Source organism: Carettochelys insculpta, chromosome 9 (assembly GCF_033958435.1).
Source record: "Carettochelys insculpta isolate YL-2023 chromosome 9, ASM3395843v1, whole genome shotgun sequence".
NCBI classification, from domain to species: domain Eukaryota; kingdom Metazoa; phylum Chordata; order Testudines; family Carettochelyidae; genus Carettochelys; species Carettochelys insculpta.
Window position 1 is genome coordinate 5,476,471 of NC_134145.1, and position 24,727 is coordinate 5,501,197.

The following is a 24,727-nucleotide window of genomic DNA, read 5'->3' on the forward strand; positions in this document are numbered from 1 at the left end:
AGGTTTAGGTTGGACATTAGGAAAAAGTTCCTAACTGTCAGGGTGGTCAAGTACTGGAATAAGTTGCCAAGGGAGGTTGTGGAATCTCCCTCGCTGGAGATATTTAAGAACAGATTAGATAGATGTCTATCAGGGATGGTGTAGATAGTGGTCGGTCCTGCTGTCGGGGTAGGAGACTGGACTCGATGGCCTCTCGAGGCCCCTTCCGGTCCTAGTGTTCTATGATTCTATGATGTTAAGGCTAGTCAGCCATGCAGCCTCTGGATCAAAGGATTTGATGAGATCAGGCATTTTCGCCACTGTAGGGGCATGTAAGTGGGTGTAACTTGATTCCAATGTCTGTAATCATTTGTGAGGTGCCAGGAACTCTCTGTTCTTTCCATGGGGCAAATAGGAAAATTGATGGTGGAAGTACATTTGCATAGTACTTCCTGTGCTAGTAAAGATTTGATAGTCTTTCCTACACGTGGTGTGGCTTGGTCTGGGTAATGATACTGGTTTTGGACTGGAACGTTTCCATCCACAACAATAGCAGCTGCCATGCGACCACAATCAGGTTTGTGTTTAGCAAAACCATCTGCGTGCTTATTCAGGCTGGTCTGCACAATAAGCTGCTACAGGTTGTGCCTCTGAAAACCAGCATTTCCTGGTCCAGCAACATCCGTCCCCAGGAAGATGAGGGATGATCCTGGACCAGAGGGCTGGGCAGGAGGGCACCCAAGTGGACCTCCTGGCAGCCCGGCAGTGGGTAGCATGGTGGGGTGCTTCCCCCAACAGCCCTGCAAAGGGCCAGGGTCAGGCTGCCAGTATCCCCCAGCAGCCCAGGGGCAGCGGTGGCCCCAGCTGCACTGTGCAAAGCCAGGGCCAGAGCACCAGCGTCCCCCAGCAGCCCCACATGGACTGGAGCCCAGACTGGAGTGCTGGCATCCCCTGGCAGCCCCACAGTGCTGGAACACCAGGGCGGAGGCCAGGGTGGCTGGCTGTGGTGGTGGTTCACAGCCAGAGGGCCAGCAGGGGGTGACCAGGGACCAGGATGCATTCACCTCCCCTGATCCAGCAAAATCCCTTGTCCGGGACCACTGAGGTCCCAGGGGTGCCAGCCCAGGAAGATACAACCTGTATTTTATCCAAGTTCTATCCCTCATATTCAGATTCTTCTATTGGAGTCACCACCCCATGTTTTGGTACAACTACTGATGGGTAATTCTCTGCCTATTCTATAGTAAAAAACAGTGACGTGGTAGCCAAGAAACGAACATATCCCTGCTCTTATAGGGAATCAGATCCAAGCTGCCAATTTTCTAGGTCAGCTAATTTCATCAGCATGAAAGTATGGCCCGTCCTCAGATGATCTGTCTGTACCTCAGTAGGTGTGGACAGCGTGGTAATGATGTGATTATCTGAAAATGTTGATAGGATTTTAGTACTCTCTGACAACACAGGAGTGGAGATAGGACCCCTAATGTGGATAATGCTAATTGCTGCCAGTATCTATAATAAAATCTGTGTAGCAACCACCTGTCTCTGCAGATACCTGGGGTCTCCTGTTAGCATCCCTGCCTAAAGAGACTATGAGGGTACTTCTAGGAGTCATGCTGGGTATTCTGTAGAGTATGCAGACAAGTAATCGATGGGTTCCCCTTCTATATCCTCTGAGGCCATCACCCCTGTAAGAGGAAAGCCTGGTGATTTTCTACGGGAGATAAGGAAATGAGCCAATGGAGGCTACAGGATAGTTCAAGGGCATTGGGTCTGGGCCTTCTGGGATCATCAGTTCATTCAGGTGTGTTCACAGTTCCTTAATATCCTGTTGCTGAGGCTCAAGCAGCCGTAGTACTGTCTTTAAGCATCTTCACAGCTGAGTCCTTCTTTCTGCAGGGAGGTGGAATGGTTCTGGGCTCCACCTGAAAAGAAAGGAACATGGCTTTGGGCCCCCATGTGGGGTCCAAGTATATAATCCTGTTGAGGTGTAAGCCCACTCGACAGTCCAGGATTATTATGTATCTCATAGAACTGGAAGGGACCTTGAGATGTACATGGGTTAGTGTACTTTGCCAATGCTGGCACCAAGGCGATTTAGAAACACCTTGATGTAACAATGGAGGTCCACCAGTCCTCACAGTGGGATTAGCTTGTGGTTCTCAAAGTGTGGCAATAGAAGCTCCATGCCAACGTACTGAAGACCACCTTGGGAACGAGCCTTGGCCAATAGGGTCAACACTTTCTTCAAAGAAGCACCATCATTGATAAGCAGATTAACCTTTTCCTGCATATGGGGAAGAGAATTATGGACCAACAGACTAACATATTGTGATTCATCTTTCATGTGGCTGTGCCATGCTGCACTTAACTGCAAATGGAACTGAAGTGGAGACTCGTTGGGTCTTTCCTTTAAGTTGGGCAAGGTGGCCACTCCAGCTTCCCTGGGGTGCTGGTTGTGTTCTGATAGGGCTACTGTTTTTCCAAAAGATTTCTCCCCTACCCTGTACTCAGGAAAAAAAGGTACTCCATCATGCTCAATTTACTGTCAACTGTGGGATTTTTCAACCCAGTTGTCCCTTGGTAAGCAAAACACTTTGCTTTTTCTTGCACATGCTGGGCATGCATTGCTACTGAAGAATCTACCATCATTCCAACTTGCTTAGCTACCAAATCTAGGGTGTTAATATTGATGACCACTGCTACAGGACAATCTGAAACAGAATCTGGAGTCATCCTTCCTGAATCAGTATCTGAATTTATAGTTTCTAGGTTTAGACTTTCCAAATTAGGGTAGGGGAGTCTATTACCCAGATCAGCATCTTTCTCATCGGAGATATCAGAATGTTGCCTTGGAAATGATCCTGAGTCAGCAGGATAACTTTCTGTAAAACCTCTACATTCTATACTTAAGGCATCTCCACACTGATGCAGGATATTCCTCAGTCCACTAAAGGAAAGAACACATAACTGTAAGTCAAACAACAGTACAGAACAGGAAGTACTGGGACCACTGCCAAGAAGCAGTCAAAGGAAAACAGGTTCTTCATCAAGCAATTTGCCAAGTAAATTTCAATAGCGGGGGATGTGCGTGCCACATGCATTATCATCAGAAGGTTGGTCCCCCTAGTGGTACCTGTCAGGTTGGCTGGGGAACCGCTTGGAGTAGCACTTGCATAGTGCTTTATATGGAGCTCAGAGGCCCCTCCATCCCCTCAGTTCCTTCTCCACTGATGGCAGCCAGTGAAATGCTTGTTAATTTACTTGGCCAAGGTCCCAGTTCGAGCCCTGACAGCTCGCCCAATGAGTGCCTTGGCTTCCTCATCGACATTCTTCACGCAAAGTTCCCCATCAGGATATTTGAAGGGCTGTGATGAGGTCCAATATCCACATGTTGGCAGCACTTTACACTATCACCCAGAAGGCATGAGATGATGCCGTGGTCGGTAGAGCAGTTCTCCAGATGGCAGCGCATTAATCTGAGACATCCTCCTCCTCGCGCCTGCGCGGCCTTGGCTACTTTGGTTCACGAGGCTGCTCAGCCTCTCGGTGGACACACTGATGTCCCTTCCACTCTATCCCAACCATCTCGCCAAGATCCATGGCCAGCTGCAGCACCCCAGTCTCCATAGTGAGGACACTCTGTGGCTGAACCCCCCAGAGCTTCAGTGCTGTGTTAGAGAGGTCCTGTTGAGCAGTAGAAAGCCTTCCAGTAGGGCAGCGTGCTTAGCCAAGTGGAAGTGCTTCTCACTCTGGTCCCTCTGGAAGGGCACTCAACCTCAGGAGGTGGCTATGGCCTTGGTCCTAGGTTACCTTTTGCACCTGAAGCATCAAGGGCTGACTCTTTTGTCCATGAAGGTTGACTTGGGTGCCATTTTGTCCTTCCTTCCAGGATTGGGGCACAAATCCCTTTTTGCTAACCCCACAGTAGGGCACTTCAAGGGGCTGGAAAGGTCATACCCCCAGGTTAAGCACCCTATTCATCAGTCAGACCTCAGCCTGATCCTGTTCCAGCTCATGGGCCCCAGCCACCAGTTCCCTGTCCTACCTCTCTTGGATGGTTGCCTTCTAGTGGTCATAATCTCAGCCAGGTGGTTTTCAGAGGTCCAAGGCCCTCCTTCAGGTAAACTGCTTGCAAATCACCTATTGGAATGCACATGAAGAAGAAAAAAGGTTACTTACCTCTGTAACAGTTGTTTTTTGAGATAGGTTGCTCATGTCCATTCCATGTACCAACCACCCTCCATTTTGAAGAACAGCAGCTAGTTAATAACAGGAAGTTACCATGTTTTTTTTTTTGCTGTGCTCTAAGACAGTCAGCAGACCAAGTCAGACACAGCCACAAATGTATGCAGGAAAATAGATGTAGGCAAGCAAGCAGGTTAGCCCTATAGACTACAACTCAGTAGAAATGAAGTCCCCACTCTGCAACAGCTGATGGGACAAAGGTTCATGGCCAAGGTGAAGTCCAGAGCTGAGAATATCTAGTCCTGGATTTTTATGCTCTTCTATTTCAGAACTGGTTTCTAGTTGACTGCGCACTGCAGATGGTAAAGAAGGACCAGACTTCTGTTGTCCTTTCCTGCTAGGTTGCCTAAGGCCAGTGTACTGGCAGGTGCCTCCCTACTGCGACAGCTGAGAAACGATCTCACTATGATCCAGGTGGGTCTGAAGCAGTTCCTGCCTGAGCGCACAATCAATCCTTTTGTCATTGTGGTCCTACTCTGTGGCTCAGCCACAGCCATTCTGGCGCTGAAATGGGTGAGGTAGAGATGCATCCAGGAGAAGATGGAACAGGCCAGAAGGATGTGGGATCTTGGTCTGGAACGAATGGAAAATGTGGCTCGGCGGTTCACACAGCTGGAAAATTTGTCTTTCTGGTGGAGGGTGGATTTATGTCACCTTCAACAAATGGGTCGAGGTTGTTCATCAGCAGTCATTTGGGGGCAAGGCCGCGCCTCCAGGGTGTGCTCCCACCTGTCCTGGCACACCCCCTTTATCAGCTTCAGCTTGCTGCCCTTCTCCCATTTTCCATGGCCTCAGCTCCTCCTTGCCCCGGGCACAACGCCGGAGGAAAGGGACTTGATTTCTGCTTACTCCTGCATACAAATAAGCAGAAGAGTTTTAACTCATTCTGCTGCACTTCGTACCTTGTTCTTGGCTTGTGAGGTCCTTGGAGCAGAGAAAGGTATACCTATTTGTAGGAGAATGCAAAAAGAAAGTTAGTTTTCCATCTGAATATTATATCGTAAAACATCGACTGCCCCAGCTGAAAACTCAAGGCACTAACGAGACAGGCATAAGGCTGTACAGAAAAGCAATACATGCGTGTCACATGACTCAAAATGTTTAGGTTGCTTCAGCTGCCTGGATAAAGAGGTAATTGGAAGGTTTGCTGTCAGAGAAGGCTCTGTGTTATTAACAAGTACTTGTGTGTCAGTGCGTTCCCTCCTCCAGCCTGGTCTGTTGCATTGCAAGGCTGCCTCTGTCTGGTAAACAATCTGAAATAAGCGGACCCCCCCTGAGAGGAAGCATATCTGGATTAGTATCTACCAACTCACTCCGCATTTATGTATTAGATATGCTATAGCACATTGATAACAACGTGTTAGTAGATACTAATCCAGATACACTCCGTCTCCCGGGTGTCCTCTTTTTTTATACAGTAACCCCGAACATCTTTTTAAAATAAAACATTGGAGGTGATTAGCAGCATGAGGCAGAAATCAGCCAGCAAAATTATTGCTGATCAAAAATGGGGGAAAGAAAAATCACAGTCACTTTTGAAGTGGTTGGCATTTCACAGGGCTCAAAATGGAAGTACGTTCCGGCTTGTTTGTTTATCATTTTTAATCCTTGCTAAACATTTTGATCTGAAACACTGGTTAAATCGTTATCAGAATTTTGCACTGGAAGTTGTAAACTAAAACTGTTTCCCTGTCCCCTAATTAGCCCAGCCCCAGCTAACTCAATTGTATTAATAGCCTGTGTCAGCCGACAACCTGCCTGAGTGCTCTCACTGAAACCAAACAATGCTGCTATTTTTGAGGAAGTCTGTTCTGACCCAAACATTCACCAGAAAATATGACCCCATTGTGGTAATGAGCTTTGCCTGGAGGGACTCACACAGCATCCAGGAGAACGGATCCCACCTTGTCGGAGGGGATGTAGCTATTGAGGAAGAGAAAGGAATAGGAGTATCACGAATGAATCACCACCAAGTGATTTTACTCCTGGGTGGTGCTTATAAATTCAGCCAGGGAGCCAAGCTTCTCCTTGCTGTAACTCCACAGTCTTTGCTAGAGTTATTCCCAGTGTGTAATTGACCAACTGTTCATGAGATAATCCCAGGTTTTTTCTGTAACCCTTCTGCCCTCTGTAACAAGGGATCTAAGGGTTACCTAGGGAGGTGGTGGAATCTCCAGTGGTTTTTTAAGTCCTGATTTGGCGAAGTCCTGGCTGAGGAGCAAATATGCTGTGCTCCGAGTCCAAAATAAGGGTGGAGGTGAGAGGTGGGTGAAAGGTTGAACTAGGAGGAAAAAAAAAGGAGGGCTGCGGCTGCTTCTCGGTGATGACCCGCACCACTGGGATTGATTTTGCTATTACGAAACTGGTGTAATTATAGCCGTGGCTTACACCACACTATGAACAGGAGGAATAGGATTACATCCAAAAGGAAGAGAAACGCCCCCTGAGGTTTTTCTAACTCCCAGTAGTTATCTAAAATAGCCCACAGGTTGGTGGAATTCATTGGCTGTTATTTATCCTGATTTCTAAGAGCTGTTATCTATCCCCAGGAAGTGAGAGTTTTGAGTTTCAGGGGACAGGACTTAAGGGTTAATAGGAGAGTGTGACGTACAGATACCAACAAACTGTCCTGTAGAACTCGGAGGTTCAGCTTCCCAGCTGAGGCAGCTTCCTTTCAGAACTTCCCGGTCATGGGGTCAAAGCCCTTTCAGGGGTTCTGGGGCATCTTTGCCTCAGCCCTACACGTGACCCTTACGGGCTCGTGAAACTAAAGACATACACACAGTAATACACATAGCTATGGCAGGGTACTAAAAGGAAAACCAGAGATAAAAATGCAAATGCTAACTTACGTACGCAGCTGAGCAGGTACAGGAACAAAACAACAAAACACTGCATCTGGCGATCTAAGCTATACTGTTACAAATTTCTTCATGGTACCAATAGGTACTCACGCACTACTCTGTTTAACTTGCGAGCAGGCGGGAGGAGCGGCGAAGAGTGATCAGGTCTTGTCGCAGACAGTGTCCGGTCTCAGGTCCAGGATTCAGGAGTTCCTCCCCCTCCTTATGTTGTTGCCCCCTTTTATGGTCCTGCCGTTTGCTGGCCCCACCCGAGGCCTAACACATCAAATCCTGGTTGCTTCTGCTTCTCGTCGCCTGCAGCCCCTCTCAGCCCCCCTCCCCATTTTACACAACCATACATCTCATGCTTATCTTTTCCTTTTAAGCTACGCAGCTGGTGCCTCTGGGCTGCTAGATCAGAGGCCATGGATCTTTCCTGTATAGGCTTTTCCTGTCTGCCAAGTTTAGACAGGGGCCGGGGCCGGGGGAGAAAGCTGTAGATAGTGCAGTCTGCAAGCAATTTAGTAAATTCCATTGCTGACTGGTTTAGACTTGCCCAATTCACTTGGTTCCTCAGTTCGTGGTGTGGGGTTAGAGGTTTAGCCTGTTTGTGCTGAGGCATATTTCCCTATAACAATTTAAAAGGGTCTCTGGACCCTGCCTCCACCCCACGTACCTCACCGCGTTGTTCAAGTGCCCATGCAATTCACCCTAACATGCCCCAGCGTGGCTGGTCACTTAAGGGTCACCAGGTAATTTTGCACCCTGGCTTGGCTGCTTTAGTTGGAGTTGGTCCTACTTTGAGCAGGGGGCCGGACTTGACCATCTCCTGAGTTTTCTTCGAGCCCTAGGATTCTGTGATCTACCTCTTGCAGAACCCAGGGATACAGGCCAGTCACAACCTCTCCCTGCCACTTGTAGAGCTGGCTGAGAAATTGAAAGAAGCTTCTCTCTCTCTCCTGAGAGTGTCCTCTACACATACATTGACAAGGTGAGTACCACAAGGCGTACTGGCCATTTCAAGTTAGGGGAAGAAGCCTCTACATTTCTGCGCAGCAAGCCGTGTAATATGTCCTCAGAAGAGAACTGCTGCGGTGTTGCTCAGATGTTCCATGATGGAGGGAAATGTAAAACCTTGAGAAATTGCATGCAGAGCCCTGGAATTTCTAGTAGAGGAGAATGAGTGTTGGCCACGTCCTCTTCGGTGGGCGTTTGCAGAAGAAACTGAGATAGAAGAGCAAGGCGTAAATGTAACCATGTCGGTAGAGCTGCTCAGGACTTTTGCAATGGAAGGCTTTTTCAGCAGAAGATGCCAATTTGTGGAAAGGGAAACTTGTGTTTGGGAGTGGGTTGGTTTAGATGAATTTCTCAGTTTGAACATTGTTGATCTTTATTTTCTTTTCAATTGCCAAATAGGCTGGTTCAGTATTTTTCCAAATGAAAAATTCCTGTTCCCTAGTTTGAAATTGCCTTTTGTTTCAAAATGGAAGCTAAGTAGAGTTTTTAATTAAGTAAGAAATGGCTGGAATCTAAATGAAATGTTGCAAATGACCCACATCGCTTTTTCTTCTTCTTCAGGTTTTCAGTTCATTAAAATTTGTGAGATTTTTATCTTTGTCCCATTTGAGATGAGAAAAATTTTCTGGTATCTCCAAGTTTTTTGCGGGATGGTAAGCTTTTCCAGCAGTAAATCTTCTTTCAGAGCCCTTTCCCCCAGCCTGTAGGTGGCTCATCGTTTATGCCTGGCCCAGCCACTAGCAGGGTACAAAGCACCACACAAGCATGAGTAATGGTCTCCGAATACATGCTGGGAGTTGGGTATCTTGGGGGTGGGAGAGGATTGGTGAGGAGAAGTATCATCTGGCACCACTAGTTGACCAACAGGAATTTGACTCACACTCATAGGGATTCAGTATTCCCAAGTTCCGAGCCAAGTGGTAAAAGTCACGAGATTGGCTGGCTTAAACATCCTGAGAATTAAATGTTGGTCTTTTTATTTGCCTTCTGATAGCTGAGCTGACATAGTCAAGCTTTTTGCTGTATCTACCCTATACTTCTTTTTTTTCAAATGAAAGCTGAGAGCCTCAAGTCGTCACATGACTCCAGGAGCTGGGTCTTTAAAAAATAAGCTGTATGGTACAAGCTGGCACTACTGGAGACCAAAAGTTGTCACTGTCTTAATAGCTGTTTGGTGGCCTATGTCAGATGATTAGGGCAAGTGTCCAGAGCACACGGGTGTCGTAACAACGGCTCACAATGAGTGGTGTTCTTAGCAGCCTCCATAGAAAGGCCAGCGACTGAGTGTAAAGTCTGAAAAATGGAGCCTAAAAGCTTGGGCAAGGTCCCTCTTTTCAGCCTGAAATAGATGGTCTGTATTAAATGTTATGCCCCTTTCCCTTCTTGGTGTGCTTGCCCTGCCACTGCCCTCTGTGTCCACGGAAAGGCCTTGGAGGTGACCCGGGAGGTGAACTGTGTGACAGATTTCATACAAAGCCGCGAGGAGCAACTGCGGGAAGTGCAAAGGTGGAAGGAGAGAGGGTTGCTGTATGGAGTTCCCGTCAGTATCAAGGAACGGATCAGCTGCAAGGTGCGCTGGTATTGTCCAGGCATTGCTGGTCATTGAGTCTGTTGAGTGCTGGGTACCATGGTAAGTAAGTGGGAGTTTAAAAACTGGGAGTTTGGACTTTTGAAAGGGGAGTTTTGTCTCAAGTGACTCACTACCTAAACTGTCTGCCTGAGGACTGCTAATAAACCGTCTAACAGGCGGCTTCAGTCTTCGAACAGCTTTGCTGGGAATCTCTAACCGCAGACTCTGAGGCATCGCTCACTTCCTTGCTCTGCGAGAAGTGGCCAAATCCTCGGCTCCCATCAATCGGGCAGTTCTTCTGAGGTCCCAGCTTTGCACTGACTGCAGATCTGGCCCTTACTCAAGGACGGGAAGTTGAACGTAACTACTTGATGATCCCACCGCTCCGTAGCCTGATCGAGAGCATCAAAGGAATGGGCTGGTTGAATCTGGTGTGTGCATTTCAAGGTGGTATGCGTCCATACTGCAGTAAGACACCCAGGGATGGCCCAGCTCGGTAGTCATGGGTGTGCAGCATTCACGTTATGGGGTCACAAAAGGGGTGGGAACTTTTTTTGAGTTGGGGGCTGCTGACAAGTAGACAAATCAGTCGGGGGCCGCACAAGTGAGAAGCAAAAAAAAAAAAAAAAAACCAAACTAAAACCACACTGATGTGGTCCCTGACTGGAGAGCAGAGAGCAGGGCTATGGGGTCTGGGCAGGAGTGGTCTGGGGATGGACAGTCTGGGCAGGCGGGGGATAGAGGAGTGGGCTGCGGATGGGAGATTTAGGCAGGCGGGGGGTACAGGAGTGGGCTGGGCGTATGGTCTAGGTGTGAGGAAGTTGCGGGAGGATTCGGGGTGTTGAGTCTGGAAGGGAAGGTTAGGGAGGTGTAAGGGGTATGGGAGGGAGGAGGCAGGAGCAGGGTGTTGGGGAGGAGTCTGAGTGGGAGGGCTGGAGCTGGGATGACCAGTCTGGGAGGGTTGGTCAGGACGAGGCAGGAGGGTGCAGAAGGGGGCGGGAGCAGGGGGTCTTTATGGGAGGGGCACAGGAGCAGCCAAGGGGCACAGGCTCTGTGACGGGTGCACTTACTTGCTCACCCCTGGACACACATGGCTCTATGCCCTCGCCCTCCAGTCCCAGGTATGGCCCTCTGCTGCTCTGATTGGCTGGATCTATGGCCAGTCAGAGCAGCGGTAAGAAGCCGCAAGGCAGACTGCTGAGGCCACTGCTGCTCCCTCTTCTCTTCCCCCGGTTGAGGGAACAGCGACAGGGCCTGGAGCTGCTTATTACCCACCCGCCCTGACACAGCCTGCGGTCTGGATCCAGCCCCATCTCACCGGATCCAGCCTGCGAGGCTCAAGGCTCTCAGCCCTACACCTCACCCTAGGCCAGATGCTGGGGCGGGAAGCCCTGAGTCTCGGGGTCCAGATCCAGACAAGCTACAGTCGGGTTTGGAATATGGGCCAGGGGTCCCCCACCCCAGGCTATAAAGTGGCAGGATAGGCAGCTTGGTGTGGGCTGGAACCCAGGCCCTGAAGCCTCCCCACTTTCAGAGGACCAGACCATGCCTGGGCTCCAGCCCAAGGCAGATGCCTACCCTGCAGTTTTTCAGCCTCATTGGCCAAGCCTCACGAGCAGGAGTCAGCTGAAATGGGCCAGACGGGGTGTTTTATTGCAGTGTGGACATAACCTCTGCGATGTGGATGCAACCGGTGGTTCCTCGCTGCTCTGCGCATATTGTGGAGACCTCATCAACCTGCTACAAGTGCAGGTGCCAGCCACATGGGCTTGGTCCTTGCGGGAGAGCAGAACTTCAGAAAGAAATGGAAACTCTTGTGGATGGTGTATTATCCTGATACTGGGGAGTCCCACACCAGGGAGAAGAATTGGGGTGGGATGAAGAGCCCCTGGGGTGGATAGAATCATGGGGTAGATGCCACCTGCTTGACAAGGGTATCTGATGCATTGTAGTCATAATTGTAGCTATGGACACATTTGAACCCAGGTCCCCTAGAACTCAGTGCTGAGCTTCTACTGCTTGAGCTGAAGCCCAGCTGGTTCTCAGCTCAGGCTGTAAAGGAGGTGCAGTATTTCTCTCTAAGTGATCTAGGTGCCACCACATGGGACAATGAAACACACCTTGGGAGGCGTGTGGGTTATATCATGACAGAATAGAAACATGGGCCGATTGGAAGAAGAGACTGTTATCTGGACCAATGACCCCTGGGGGAAAATGGGCGTGACGCTCCATTTCATGAAAATCTTCTTGGAGACTGCAGAGTACAGAGGCCACGTAGTGACTGGCTGCATCGCAAGAAGAGGGTTGGAGGATGAGGTCGGCTTATGGTGGAAGGGTGGGGAGTAGACAACAAGAGTGGCCCCCAGCAAGGAAGGCGACAACGCTGTCTGGTTACCTTTGCAGCTCCATTTTGTTCAGTTCTGGTGGTGCTTGTGGGCCAAGCAGAAGACCTCTTCCTGCCAGCCCCACCTCGCAGCTTCTTTTTGTAGCAGAGAACCTCAGAATTAGAGTGGTGGCCTTCGATTTTCTTTTTACCAACAGGGCTGAAAGGTCTCACTCTGGGAGAGGGGGAAATCAGTCACCCCACAACCTCATCAGCCCAGAGTGTCTAATTAGCTTTGTTTCCCTCTGCCTCAAAGGGCCATGTCTCCAGCATGGGCTTGGCACAATTTCTCGGCAGAGTGCAGGACGAGGACAGATTGATAGTCCAGGTTCTAAAGCGGCAGGGGGCAATTCCCTTTGAGAAAAGCAACGTCCTGCAGAGCACAATGAGGTAATCACTCGTTTTCTGTATTACAGCTGTCCCCCCCTTTCTGTTGTCTCCCTAACCCAGGGGTTGGCAGCCAAAAGAGCAAGAAGAGCCATTTTTTCGAATCTGGTAAAAAAACTCAATAACTGAAGAGCAGCAAGACATGCGTTTATGAGATGGTCCTTAATAAATCATTTCAAGCAGTGTGTCCGCATATGTCAAAACGCACTGCGCGTGTTAGAGGGGGAGTCCTCCAACGCTGCAAGGTCGCTTATCGTTTGCTATTTAGACGGCAGCTGTGCAATGTTGGACTTGTGGACATTCACCGTTTATTGAAAATAATTAGGAGGTTTTTTTTTTTTTTGTTCACTTTACAATTAGAGCATCGGGAGCCGCAAAGAAGACCTGGACCCCTGCCCTAAACAACTCATGCAAGTCAGGGCCTGGCTTTGCTGTCTTCTCCTGCAGGACCTCTTCCTTCTTCGTAATGCACAGGACGAAAGTTACTTGCCCTCCTGCTTCCACCCACTGCCACCTTTGCTTTCCAACTTCAATTCAGCATCATCAGCAACTCTTTCCCGAGTTGTTCTCCTCCTCTGGTGCTGGATCTGCGTCCTGTCGCAGCTGAACACTCACTGTGCGCATGTAGATATAGCAATGAGTAACAGACCCACTGCTTTCTATCTCCACCAACTACGACTGCAGCAACCCCATCTTTGGCCAGATGCTGAATCTGCTAAACCACAAGAAAACTCCTGGCAGCTCCTCTGGAGGGGAGAGGGCGCCGATCGCCGGAGGAGGGTCCATCCTGGGCATTGGGACAGATATAGGTGGGAGCATCCATCTGCCATCCAGCTTCTGTGGGTTGTGCAGGCTGAAGCCAACAGGCAACAGGCTGAGGTGGGCACCACAGTGTGAAAAGGCCCAGTGACCAGTGTTCCCTGTAGGCTGGAAGCTTGTGTGGCCAAACAGGAGTGATTCCAGTGCTGCCCAGGCAATTCACAGAATGCAGGGTCCACCAAGGGGTAACAAAGAGGCAGTGACTCCAGGGCCCAGCAATTCAGACTGTAGCTGGCCTCCTGTGCCCTTCAAATTGTCAAAGGAGGGCCACACCATGCGCTCTCTACAGCTTTGAGGAGCGCACAAGAGGTGCCCCACGCTTCAGGCCCTTCCCCTTTTGCCTGAGGCCCCGCTCCTTCCAGCAGCACAGAACACCCCCCAGCCATGCCCCCACCCCACCCCTGTGGAGAGCCCGTGGAAGTTGTTGGTTCTCCTGTGGGTTCCTAGGGTTTTGGTTTCTACTGGTGGAGAATATTAGTACGTGCCTCGGTGCGCACAGAAATTATTCCACCGGTGAGTGGAGAAAACACACGCCTGTATGGGAAAGATTAGAGGGAACATTGCCAGTGACCACCAGCAACATGCGTTTGACTAGTAAACAGAAAAAGGCCTCAGCTGTCACCAAGGAGCAGCTGTTAGAATCATCAAATCCTAGAGCTGGAAGGGACCTCAGGAGGTCGTCGAGTCCAGCCCCCTGCCCAAAGCAGGATCAACCCCAAGTAAATCATCCCAGCCAGGGCTTTGTCAAGCCGGGATTTAAAAACCTCCAGGGATGGAGATTCCACCACCCCAGAGCTAATGCATTCCAGTGCTTCACCACTCTCCTGGTGCAATAGTTTTGCCTAGTTCCCTGCGCAATCGTTGCCTTATGGCCACGCGGACATTAGTGAAATGGCCAGGAGCAGCAAGCAGTGATGCTGAGGTGCTACCTTGGGAATAATTGGTTCAGGGGAGTAGTTCCATTCACCGCAGTTGGGACTGCTAGAAGTTGATTGTGGACCTGCTTGTTTCTGGGCACGGACAGCGTTTTGGAAGGCCTGACTTTCAAAGGGTTAAGTTTAGCTGCCCTTGGCATTCTGGAAGGGTATGAGGCTGAACAACTGTAACCTGGTTAGCAAAAGTTGGGGGCCTTCAATAAAGACAAGAATTCTCCTGCCCTGTGGACTTTCCTTTTTAGGGGAAACTTAAATTACAGGCATGAGGGAAGACATGAGCCAATTTATCCTGTTCTCATCTCTGGATTCATTTACCTCCCATGTTGTTCCTGCTTTAATGAGATCATTTGTCAGAGACCAGCTGCAATGCAATGCACATCAGTAACACATGCACCAAATCAAATGGTGCCTGGAGTCTGTTCAGCGGTACGTGGGGTATGTACAGCCCAGGCAGAGATATTTCCGACCCATACCATTAACTGTTCCTAATTTATGTCTCCCGTGTTTTATACTTTGCAGCTGCCGTGGTCTCACCACTTTAGCAGCTGGCATCAAATCAGGTGAGTCTGTCCAGCAAAGAAAATAAACCCTATGTCACAGAACTGGCAGGGACCTTCAGCGATCATGGAGTCCAGTCCCCTGCCCTTACAGATGGGCACTTGTCACTATCCCTGACAAATTAAAAAAAAAAAAAATCTATTTGCCCCAGATCTCTAAATATCCCCCTCAAGGACTGAGCTCTCAACCTTGTGTGGTATCCAGAGGCACTGAGACCTCATTTGGGTTGAGTAAAGTCTCTGCTCTACAGCCTCAGCTGAAAGCCAGCTGTCCTTTAGCTCATGTGGTAGAGTGTGGGCTTTAGCCCCTATGCTTGCAGGTTCTATCCCTGGTGCTGGTGACCCAAGTCTGTTGGTGTTACACTTGGATTTAGCAGGCCGGGGGAGTTGCCTGGAGGACCGTGACCAGATACTTGTTTAAACAGATGGCTCAGATGCATGATTATTGGATGACAAGTGCCGAGACAGTAGAATTGGCAGAGGTGGTTAGCCAGGTCCTGGCCCCTGCTCCAGCTCCTTTGTGTTGCCCCACTCCATTTTTATTTAGTGGTGGGTAGGTAAGTTAAGAAATATGACCGTGTCCCTGTAGTTTCACCCTGCTGTAGTATTTTGTGCTGTATAGAAGAGGATCTTGTTTGGCTTGATTATTCTGACAACTTAATACAAGATTCTCTGGTACATCCAGCTTCCTCTGGATGCAGCGTGTATGGCTGGGGGGCTGGTTATGATGCCCTGATTCTCTGCCTGGCCAGGCCCCAGAAGTGGACTAGAGCAGCTTAGGGGCTGCTCTAACCTATGCCAGCTGGTGCGTGGTCTCAAAGGCCAGTCTGAGATTGCCACAGCAGGTTTCACTCTGGCCACCCCTGTGATCTGAGGAATGGGAGATGAGGAAAAATAGGAACCAGCTTTGCTGGCTCTGGGTTCTCCTCTCTGCTGGAGGTACCCACAGCAGGGATATTACAGGCACTGTCTGCTCCTTACACACTGCTTCTGGCAAAGGGGACACAGCGGAATGAAGGCTCTTGCCCCGCGTGTTTGACCCACCAGGACACCTGCGCATGCCCTCGTCAGTGACGGAGTCCTCGCCTCTGTGGTTGCAGTTACAGGTATGATAGGGCCAATGGCGAGGGACGTGGACAGCCTGGTCCTCTGCATGAGAGCGCACCTGTGTGAGGACATGTTCCGCTTGGACCTCACTGTGCCGCCCCTGCTCTTCAACGAGGAGGTAGCAGAATTGCAATGCTCCTGAATGTGGGAGCGGCCAGGGACACAGACCATAGATTCAAACATTCTCGTCTCTGGGATCCAGCCCAGCACCAGGCAATGCAAACCTCAGAGCTACCTTCCCGAGACACCCTTGTGCACCAGCTCTGGCCAGGTCATCTCAGGGAGTGGTTTGCTATCGGACAGGACTTCCATTCACCCTCCAGTGAGCCACCCGGCAACAGCCGCTGGCTGGGAGGACCATCCATTCTGTACTGGGCGGGACGGTCCCATATTTGGGATGCCAAAAAGGAGTCCTGACTTTTTTTTTCAAAAGGGACAAGTTGTGCCCTATTTGCAGTCCCCTCCCAGCCTCGGGAAAGCAGGGGGAGCGTGGGCAGCTAGCTGCTTCTTCTCCAGGGCTCCCAGAGAGGTTGGCAGCTGCAGCTTCCCCCAGGGCTCCAGGGGATCGCTGGCAGCTGCCACCTCCTTCCCGGTTCCCTGGGGCTTGGAGGAGCTCCCCCTTCCCCCATATTCGGGACGGGGAGATACGCTCGCCCTACTGCTGGCCAAGACAGGGAACTGAGCTAGACAGGCCTTGGGTCTGATCCAGTCTGGCCAGTTCCCTCGTTCCTAAGGGAAAGCTCCCCTGCTTCCAGGCGTTCTCCCACTCAGCCCCGCTTTGGATCGGGTATTCTGACGGAGACGGCTATTTCCAGCCCTCGCCCAGCATGAGGCGAGCTGTCTTGGAAACCAAAAGCTTCTCCAGGAGGCAGGCACACGGTACGTCTCCTGTGCTGAGCACTGACCAGGGATTGTCAGAGTTCTGATCCCAGCAGAGGCATAAAGTACGACTCATGGGCATGTTGATAGCGCCTGGGAGCCCCACGCATAGATCCAGGCCCTGCTGTGGCAGGCACTGTGCAGAGAACAGTCAACAGTCTCTGACCCAAAGAGCTTATAAGCTAAATAGACGAGAGAGACAGACAGCAGGGAAGAAGGTGCAGAGCATCTTGCAAGTAGAAGAAACAATTTGAAGGCAGCAAATGGCTTGTTAACGCTGCTTCCTGTATTGGGGTGGGGGGATTCCCTCGGAGGAGATCAGCTGAAGGGAAAGAAGGTAAGAGGGGGAGAGGAGCAAGGCAGAAGAGAAGAAGGGTGGAGGGCAGGTGGCTTTGGACAAATCCCATACTTGTCTGCTTCCCTGTGCACCCCTACACTCCCCCATCAGTAAAATGGAGATTATGCTCAGTCACTAATTGGGGTGAGGTTTAGAAGGTGGGAAAATGTAATTCAGTGTCTCTGTTCCCAGCCACTGCTCTCTCACTGCTGCTGCTGGCTGTGATCTGAGATTGTCCTTCTCAAACATCTTCAAGTCAGAATTCTTTCCCTACCTCCAACCATGGCTCAGGGCTTCCAAAGAGCAGTGCATGCCCACTCCCCATCATTGCTTATGCCTGTGTCCCTACAAATATTAAGACATCGGCACCTCTATGGCTGCCTGGTTTCTCCATCCCTTAATCCATCTCACATTTGCCAGGCAAAAATCCAACTCTCATTAGGAGGGAGAGACAGGTTTTAATATTACCAGGGAGCCCCAGGTCTATGAGATGTTGAGCCTGGGACAATCAGTACCAAAGCATCTCTACCATTTGAGCTAAAGCAGCAGTTTCATTAGCTACCGGAAGCACTAGGCTGTCATCCACTTGCACCAGTCACTAGAGGGAGGAGAGACATTTGCTTTGCAGACATGTTTCATGATTACCACTAAGGGAAGATGGCTCTAGGCACCTGTGGTTAATCTGAATTTGGGGCAAGCTGAGGCCCCTTTCTTGCTTTTCACAAACATCTGTACTTGTAAAATGTCTTTGCTGCCACTTGAGCAGTGATGCTCTTCACACAGCTCGTTCCTTTTACCCCACCTGCCCTCGGATTGATTACGTGGTGGATGAACTCTTCACCAGAGGCCTCTTTTGTGATGGAGCCGCAAACCTGTTGGACAACTTGTAAGTAAATCCCGGCTTCTCTGAACAGGGCGTGCGGCTTATTTCAGTGGACTCTGTGGGTTGCCCCAGCAAAGGGGTGGAAGGCGAACCCAGCAGATAGGTTCCTTCTGCGAGGAGGCCAGGTTTGGTGAACATGGAACCAACATGAAGGAGGGATCTCTCTGCATGTCCTGCTGAGGCTCATCTGCAGAAAGCTGTTGAGAAATTGAATTTCTGCCTCTGCAGTCCACACTAGTTTGGTGTAATTTACTGTCTGCTGAACAAAAAGCAACTCTGTGAGTCCCAGTGTTCTGCCTCTGAGCGGGTGCCGAGTTTCAAGGCTAACCAGTCTGTCCACTGTACTTGTATAGTATCATCTGCTGCATCATGCTAACCTGAATCGTCAGTCAGATGCTGGGGCATCAGAGACATTTGGACCCTTAGGAATTACATCATTTCTGTGGGGGAGGCATATATTCCCCATTTCTCCATCATTAGCACCACTGGGGCTGTTTCTGGTCTTCCGTCTCCATGACAGCTGGCCCTTCTGCTCCCGTGTACAGCTGGAGAAGGCGTCTCAGTAGGCGTTCCATGGCAGAAGATCCTTCTCTAACCATGTGCAGCCCAATGAGTTTCCCGCTGAGCTCTATCAGGTGCAGCATCTTTTTCTGATCACAGCTGTCCAAGTAAGTTTCGGAGAGCGATGCAGCCTCTGAGACATCTGGGCCCCACCCCACTTTAAACAACTGAATCAGACTTTCATAGCAAACTATACAGTGTCTCTTGTATGGTGCATCTCAGAGCCCCTCCCCAAAGCAGCATCATACACGTACAAACAGACCAAGACCAGGAAAGGAGGGCAATGGACTTGTGGCTCAGAGGCTAGACTGAAACTTGTGAGGTGTGAGGTTACTGTGAAGCGATGACCGCTGGATGCACTGGGTCATTATTTCTGTTACGTGCCACCCAAAGACACAGAGTACTGGGGAACAAAGCTGCCGTCCCGCAGAGGAGCTCCCTGCCGTGGGGGCTGTTGCCCCAAGACACTGGATGCTGGGAAAAAGGAGCCTCGTAAAATATTGGGCAATTTGCCCATTTTCTCAAAAAAGAGACAGCTTACGTAAGGGGCTGTCCTGGGAAAAAGGGGATAGATGGTTCCTCCTCTGAAGCCCCCAGGGAGGGTCCCTGAAGTCCCATGTTTCTCTGTGAGTGAGAAAATGAAGCTACAGGGCATGAATGTAAGTGAATGCGTTAAGAATTCTGTCCAGATGGCCAAGTGAAAAGAAAGGTATTGACACCCTTTTAAAATAAATACTGAAAGCGCTTTAAATGTGTCCTTAGACATATTTGACTCATAAGTTGTATGGTTGCTTGATTTATATCACTGTCCTATGGAGTCTTTCTATAACGGCAATCATTTTAACGGCACTTTGATATTCATTTTATTTAAATGATGTGCTGACAGTAACTAACTAATCTTGTACATTTTCCAGGTCAGCAAAGAACCTTTGGAAGCATCATGTTGTAGTAGTGGTAATAGTATTTGCTCACTAAGACAGATCACCAAGATTTCACACTGATATTTAAATGGTCACTTCAGCATACGATCAACACAATAGTGAAACTGGGTGAAAACAAATTGGACGTACTTCCTCTTGAGACCCAGGAGTTTCTAGAATAGAGGATGAGAGACCAGACCAAATTTATGTGGATTTAGGCTTTTGTTCTCTCAAGGAAGGGGAGAGGTGATCCTTTGGCTTGTGTTCTCCAAGCTGAACTAGCACAAGAAGAGCCTGTAATGGACAATTTTGTATATTTACTCTAGACATACATTCATCACTTCAAACATTAGACACCATCATTGCTCCTTAAACCATCTGTGTATACGGTATTGGGGCAAGAGCTCAGAACTGAAGGATTTAAGGACACAGATGACTACCACTTGAGCTGAGGTAGAATCACATAAGGTGCTTTAGAGTTTTTGGCCTCTGCACTAGAGATGGCTGAGAATTTTTGGACTAAATGTTTTTTCACCCAAAAATGCCGGTTTGTTGAAATGTCTCAAAAGAGCATTATTGGTTTCGAGGGTAACTTTGTCAGTTCCTGGATGTATAGTTAGTAGCCCAGTGGGTAGTCAGTCAGTTAGGATGTGAGCTAGCTGGAGTCAAATCTGTGCTGGATCTAATTTGGAGCCAGGAGGTGATCCTGGCTTTGAGACATAGTTGGCCAGGGCTCCAACTGTTGGCTAGTCGGCTGTGCATGTTGGTGTCTCTCTCTGATTTCTTGTGAAAAATTTCTAAAGGTTGCTTGTTCACCCCCATGCAAATTTAAACAAACATGAGAACTTGGAATTGTTGTAATTTTTTTTAATTCTCTTTTTGTTGTTGTTGTTGTGGGGTTTCGTTGCAAAATGGAATTCTTGCAAGCTTCACGCATGGGCAGAAGCTATTCTCAGGCTTAATCAAGTCTGATAGTCCCTCCCACAGAGGGCAGTCACGCATACATAAATTCATAGATTAGTGGAAGTGGTTGACATTTTTCAAACTAAATGTGTTTGAAAACTTTTTTTAGTTTAGAAAAAATTTCCTACTGGAAATATTTTGTGAGAAATCGTTGACATCACACATTATTTTTGTGGGTTTTCTCAGTATTTTTAATGACACGGTTCATCAAAAATTTTAGTTTACCAAACCCCCCCGTTTCCTGAAATGACAAATTTCAAAATTCTGAACTAGATTTTCAAATAGTTAACAATTTACTTTGTTGGCCAAAACCCTGGCTTTCAGTGAGCAAAAGATTTTTGATTAAAATAGATCTCAAAAACCGGGTCTAGTCTGAACCAAGTGATTTGGAAATTACTTTACAATTCTGAAATTGTTCCCAAATTTTCCTCGTTTGATCACCTCTGTATGTTATGCTGGAGTCTTCCGGGAAGCAGAAAGAAGTGCGAACTTCAAACAAAATACAGATTGGGCTACAACTGTGACTTTAATACTTTCTTCCTTCCTAGGCTTACATTACAGAATTCATTGCTAAATGGAGGGAACTGCAGCTGGATGTTATATTGCATCCTGCTCTGGGTCCAGCATTTAACAAGGGCTATCTTGGGAAGCTATTGGGTAATCCCCGGCATTGTCTCACTTTAACAATTCAAGCTGGTATTGTTGTGGTACTAGCAGGAATTTAAGCGAGATCTTCAGGGTACTCACAGAGTAGTTATCAGTCATGAACATATGGCTGGAAGGGACCTTGAGAAGTCATCAAGTCCAACACCCTCTATATTGAAACCTAGACTATCCTTGACAGGTGTTTTTCCAACTAGTTTTTAAAAACTTCCAAGGATGGAGACTCCCCAGCCTCCCTTGGAAGCCTGTTTCGGAGTTTAGCTATGCTTAGAAAGCATGTCCTAACATCTAACCCGTGGGTGTCCAACCTTTTGGCTTGCCTGGGCTGCATTGAGTGAAGAGGAATTGTCTTGGGCCGCATATAAAATATATAATATAGTTAATGTATATAAATCACATAATAATGTTAAAAGTTTACGATCTTGTGGGGCCGCATTACTAGCTGTCCAGGGCCACATGCGGCCTGCAGGCCGCGGGTTGGACACGCCTGATCTAACCTAAGTCTCCCTTGCTGACGGAGCCCATCACTGCTTGTCCTGCTTCAGTGGGCATGGAGAACAATTAATCACATCCTCTTCAGAACAACCCATAACCTAGTTGAAGACGGCTATTAGGTTGCCCCTCAGTCTCCTTTCCTCACGACTAAACCTGCCCCGTTTTTTCCACCTTTCCTCTTAGCTCTGGTTTTCTAAACTTTGATCATTTTTGTTGCCCTCCTCTGGACTCTTTCTAGTTCATCCACTTCCTTCCTACATTGTGGTTCCCCCGTTGGACACATTATTCCAGCTGGGGCTTCAGCTGGGCCGAGCAGGAAGAGACAGTGACCTTCTGTGTCTTACATGCAACATTCGTCGATATTCCCCAGAACCGTATGAATCTTTGTGCAATTGCCTTCCGTTGCCAACATATAGTCCATTTGTGGTCCACTTAGGCCTCCCCCTGCCCCTTTTAGCACCACTCCCACCCACACAGTTCTGCCTCATGTTGTAGTTTTGCAGCTAATTCTTCCTTCCTCAGTAAAGTACCTTGCACTTGTCTTTACTGATTGGTTCGCTGTCAAATTGGAAGGATCCCGGGTAGTCTCACAGGGGTGCTACTCAATATTTCCCTCAGTGTCTTGGATGATGGAGCAGGTGGGAGGCTTATAAAAATTGGCAGAAGATACCGAGATGGGAGGTGTTGCCAGCACTCTGAAGGTGAAAATGGCTCGGGTGAAAATGCCCTGACCGAACGGACAGGAGAAGTTTTGAGGCTAGTAGATTGTTCTTAGGAAGCAGTTTAGAGAGAGAGCATTTGTTCAGAACAGCAGAGGAGTTAGAAAGAGGACAGAAAACAATCAGGAAGAGGCAAAATCAAGCAAAATAACACACAGGCTGAATACCAAGAAATACATGAACTTGGGCCAGTCTCTGCAGGGAAATGGTGGAGGTCCCAGCCCTTGGGTTATTCACAGCTAGACTGGGCAAAGCTGTAGATGATAATATCTAGTACTGAACAATCCCGCACCAGTTGGGAAGTGGATGTGCTCTGTGAACTAGGAGGTTCTACCCCATCTCCAGTGTTCACAGATGACGCTCTGAAGTTATGGAGTGATGTCTCCAGTCATACAAGCTGAGTTACGTGTAGGTCCGTACATCCTGGTGCTTGGGCATGAAGAAGGTGGTACGGGTTGCTGAGCCTTGAGCTCCAGTGGCATTATCCCTAATGTCGTATCTGTGAGCTAAGTAACTGCATCATTACTGGGAGACTTCTGGCTGTCTCCATCTAATAGAAATGTCTCGGGAAGGGTAATCGCCCAACATCTCAACCAGAACCATATCATGGATGCTGATCGTTCATAAAAGTGGCAGCATCTGGCAGATTCTCTGAGTGGTCTAGTCTTGTAGTAAGGACTTTGCCCAGAGTTGAAATCCAAGATGCTCTGCGGAGCTGGATACCAGATGATCAGTGAGCTTTCTGCTGTCTTTTCCCAGAGGCTCGTTCCTACACCCATTTATGCAACATCTTGGACTTCCCAGCCGGGGTTGTGCCGGTCACTGGGGCCACTGAGGCTGATGAAGAGGAGCTGAAGAGTTACAGAGGGCACTATGGTGACCCCTGGGATAAGAGAATGAAAGAGGTCAGCTGACCTGCCAGCCTGATTTCCCGGGGTGCAGCTGGGTGGGGCAGATTTCAGATACATCTCAGTGACGAGGCCTCAAACATTACGGGTGCGGTAGGGGGTTATGGATGGGATGGGAGACTCAGATAATGTAAGTGATCCCATCTGATCACGGCCGTATTGTATCTCTGTCCAGCTTCCGATGTGAGCGGTAGATTTGTTAAGAGTGAGCACACCAAGCACGCCTCCAGGGATTTCCGTGGTGCTCCACTGATTTTCCCCAGCTGCGGGTTTGGCCCCCTGTATTCCTAGGCCTGTCTGCTAGCAGACCCATTGGCTTCTGAGGGGCTGCGGTACTGCTCCATGTGTTTCCATCTGTGCTGTCAGCGCGTGAGCCCCCTGGCTGACGTTAACACACTTGTGTCTTCGCCGCAGGGGATTCGTGGGGCTGCCTGGGGCGGTGCAGTGCGTGTCTCTGCCCTGGCGGGAGGAGCTGTGTCTGCGGTTCATGAAGGAGGTGGAGACGCTCGCCCGAGGGAGGAAGAAGAGGGAAGTGTGACCCACTGACGAGAAGGATGATGATGGTGGTCAGAACGATGCCGATCTGCCCTTATAACCCAAGACACATTCCTACTAAGACACAAAATGATGGGTGGACACTGCTGTGAATCCGACTGTTTCTCTACGTGTCTAAGAAACCTTTTAAGAAGCCCCTTCTCCTCCCTGATGAGTCAGCCACATCATGGCCGTGCAAGGAGTGCTTGATTTGCCCGTGTTCAATTTTTAAGCAAAGGGCAGGAAAAGAGTCAAGGAAGGATCAAAATCGGGGTCAAGAAACAGCAGTAAAACAAAAAAGATCTTCTAGGGAGCACCTCCGTTCCCTGTCAGCTCCCTGTTGGGCCTGGAAGCCTGTGATGTTGCAATCAGGAGCTGTCACTGATGGTAAACTTGATGGTGAGAAGTAGTCTGATGAGCTGAGGGAGGGGGTCTTATCCACAAATACGTGCAATTGTTGGTCTTTATGGGCATATTGACACTGTTTTTTCGGTTTGTTTGGGGGTGTTTTTTTGCAAAAAACCTCCTTTTTTCCCAAGGGGGAGGGGGGAGCCCTTGCGTCCATACTTCACAGTTTGTTACTCTGGAATAACAGGGCATTTAACTGCAGCTAGAGCACACCCAGCAGGGCCTCGGTGGAGGCCCCTTTTCCACCCAACAAGCCTGGCCCATACTCCCTTGGTCAGTGCGGGGTGGGTACGTCCCATCACACTGCTCTGGTGCCCACGTTCAGTTACAGCTGAAAGGCTGTGAGCAGCTATGTATTGCACTGAACTGGTTGTTGGGCAGTAACAGCTTTGCAGTGGTGTCCAAAAAGCAATTGGATGGATGGCCACATGCCCCTCCCTCCTAGCCAGGCACCCTACCCCCCCTCTCCCCTTCACACTGCAAACTGTCAGTGACTCACCGGATCCGTGCCGTGCGAGCTGGCAGAGGCCTAAGCCGATCCCCACTGGGCAAGTTGGATTCCTTCTACTCGGTTTGCTGTCATCTGGTGACATGGATTGTTGAGAAAGATGC

General features: G+C 49.2%; 1 protein-coding gene across 1 annotated transcript; it reads left to right on the top strand.

Moving 5' to 3' along the window:
- Positions 1 to 4,632: 4,632 nt before the first annotated feature.
- On the top strand, positions 4,633 to 23,973 carry LOC142017901 (vitamin D3 hydroxylase-associated protein-like). Its single transcript, XM_075003243.1, is given in 16 exon segments — positions 4,633 to 4,838; positions 7,942 to 8,017; positions 8,020 to 8,061; positions 9,514 to 9,657; positions 12,297 to 12,427; positions 13,097 to 13,306; positions 14,701 to 14,741; positions 15,839 to 15,963; positions 16,601 to 16,735; positions 17,845 to 17,862; positions 17,865 to 17,947; positions 18,525 to 18,612; positions 20,937 to 21,045; positions 23,025 to 23,170; positions 23,498 to 23,505; positions 23,588 to 23,973. Coding segments are annotated over 16 exon segments (1,743 nt in total). The 3' UTR covers positions 23,769 to 23,973.
- Positions 23,974 to 24,727: the final 754 nt, after the last annotated feature.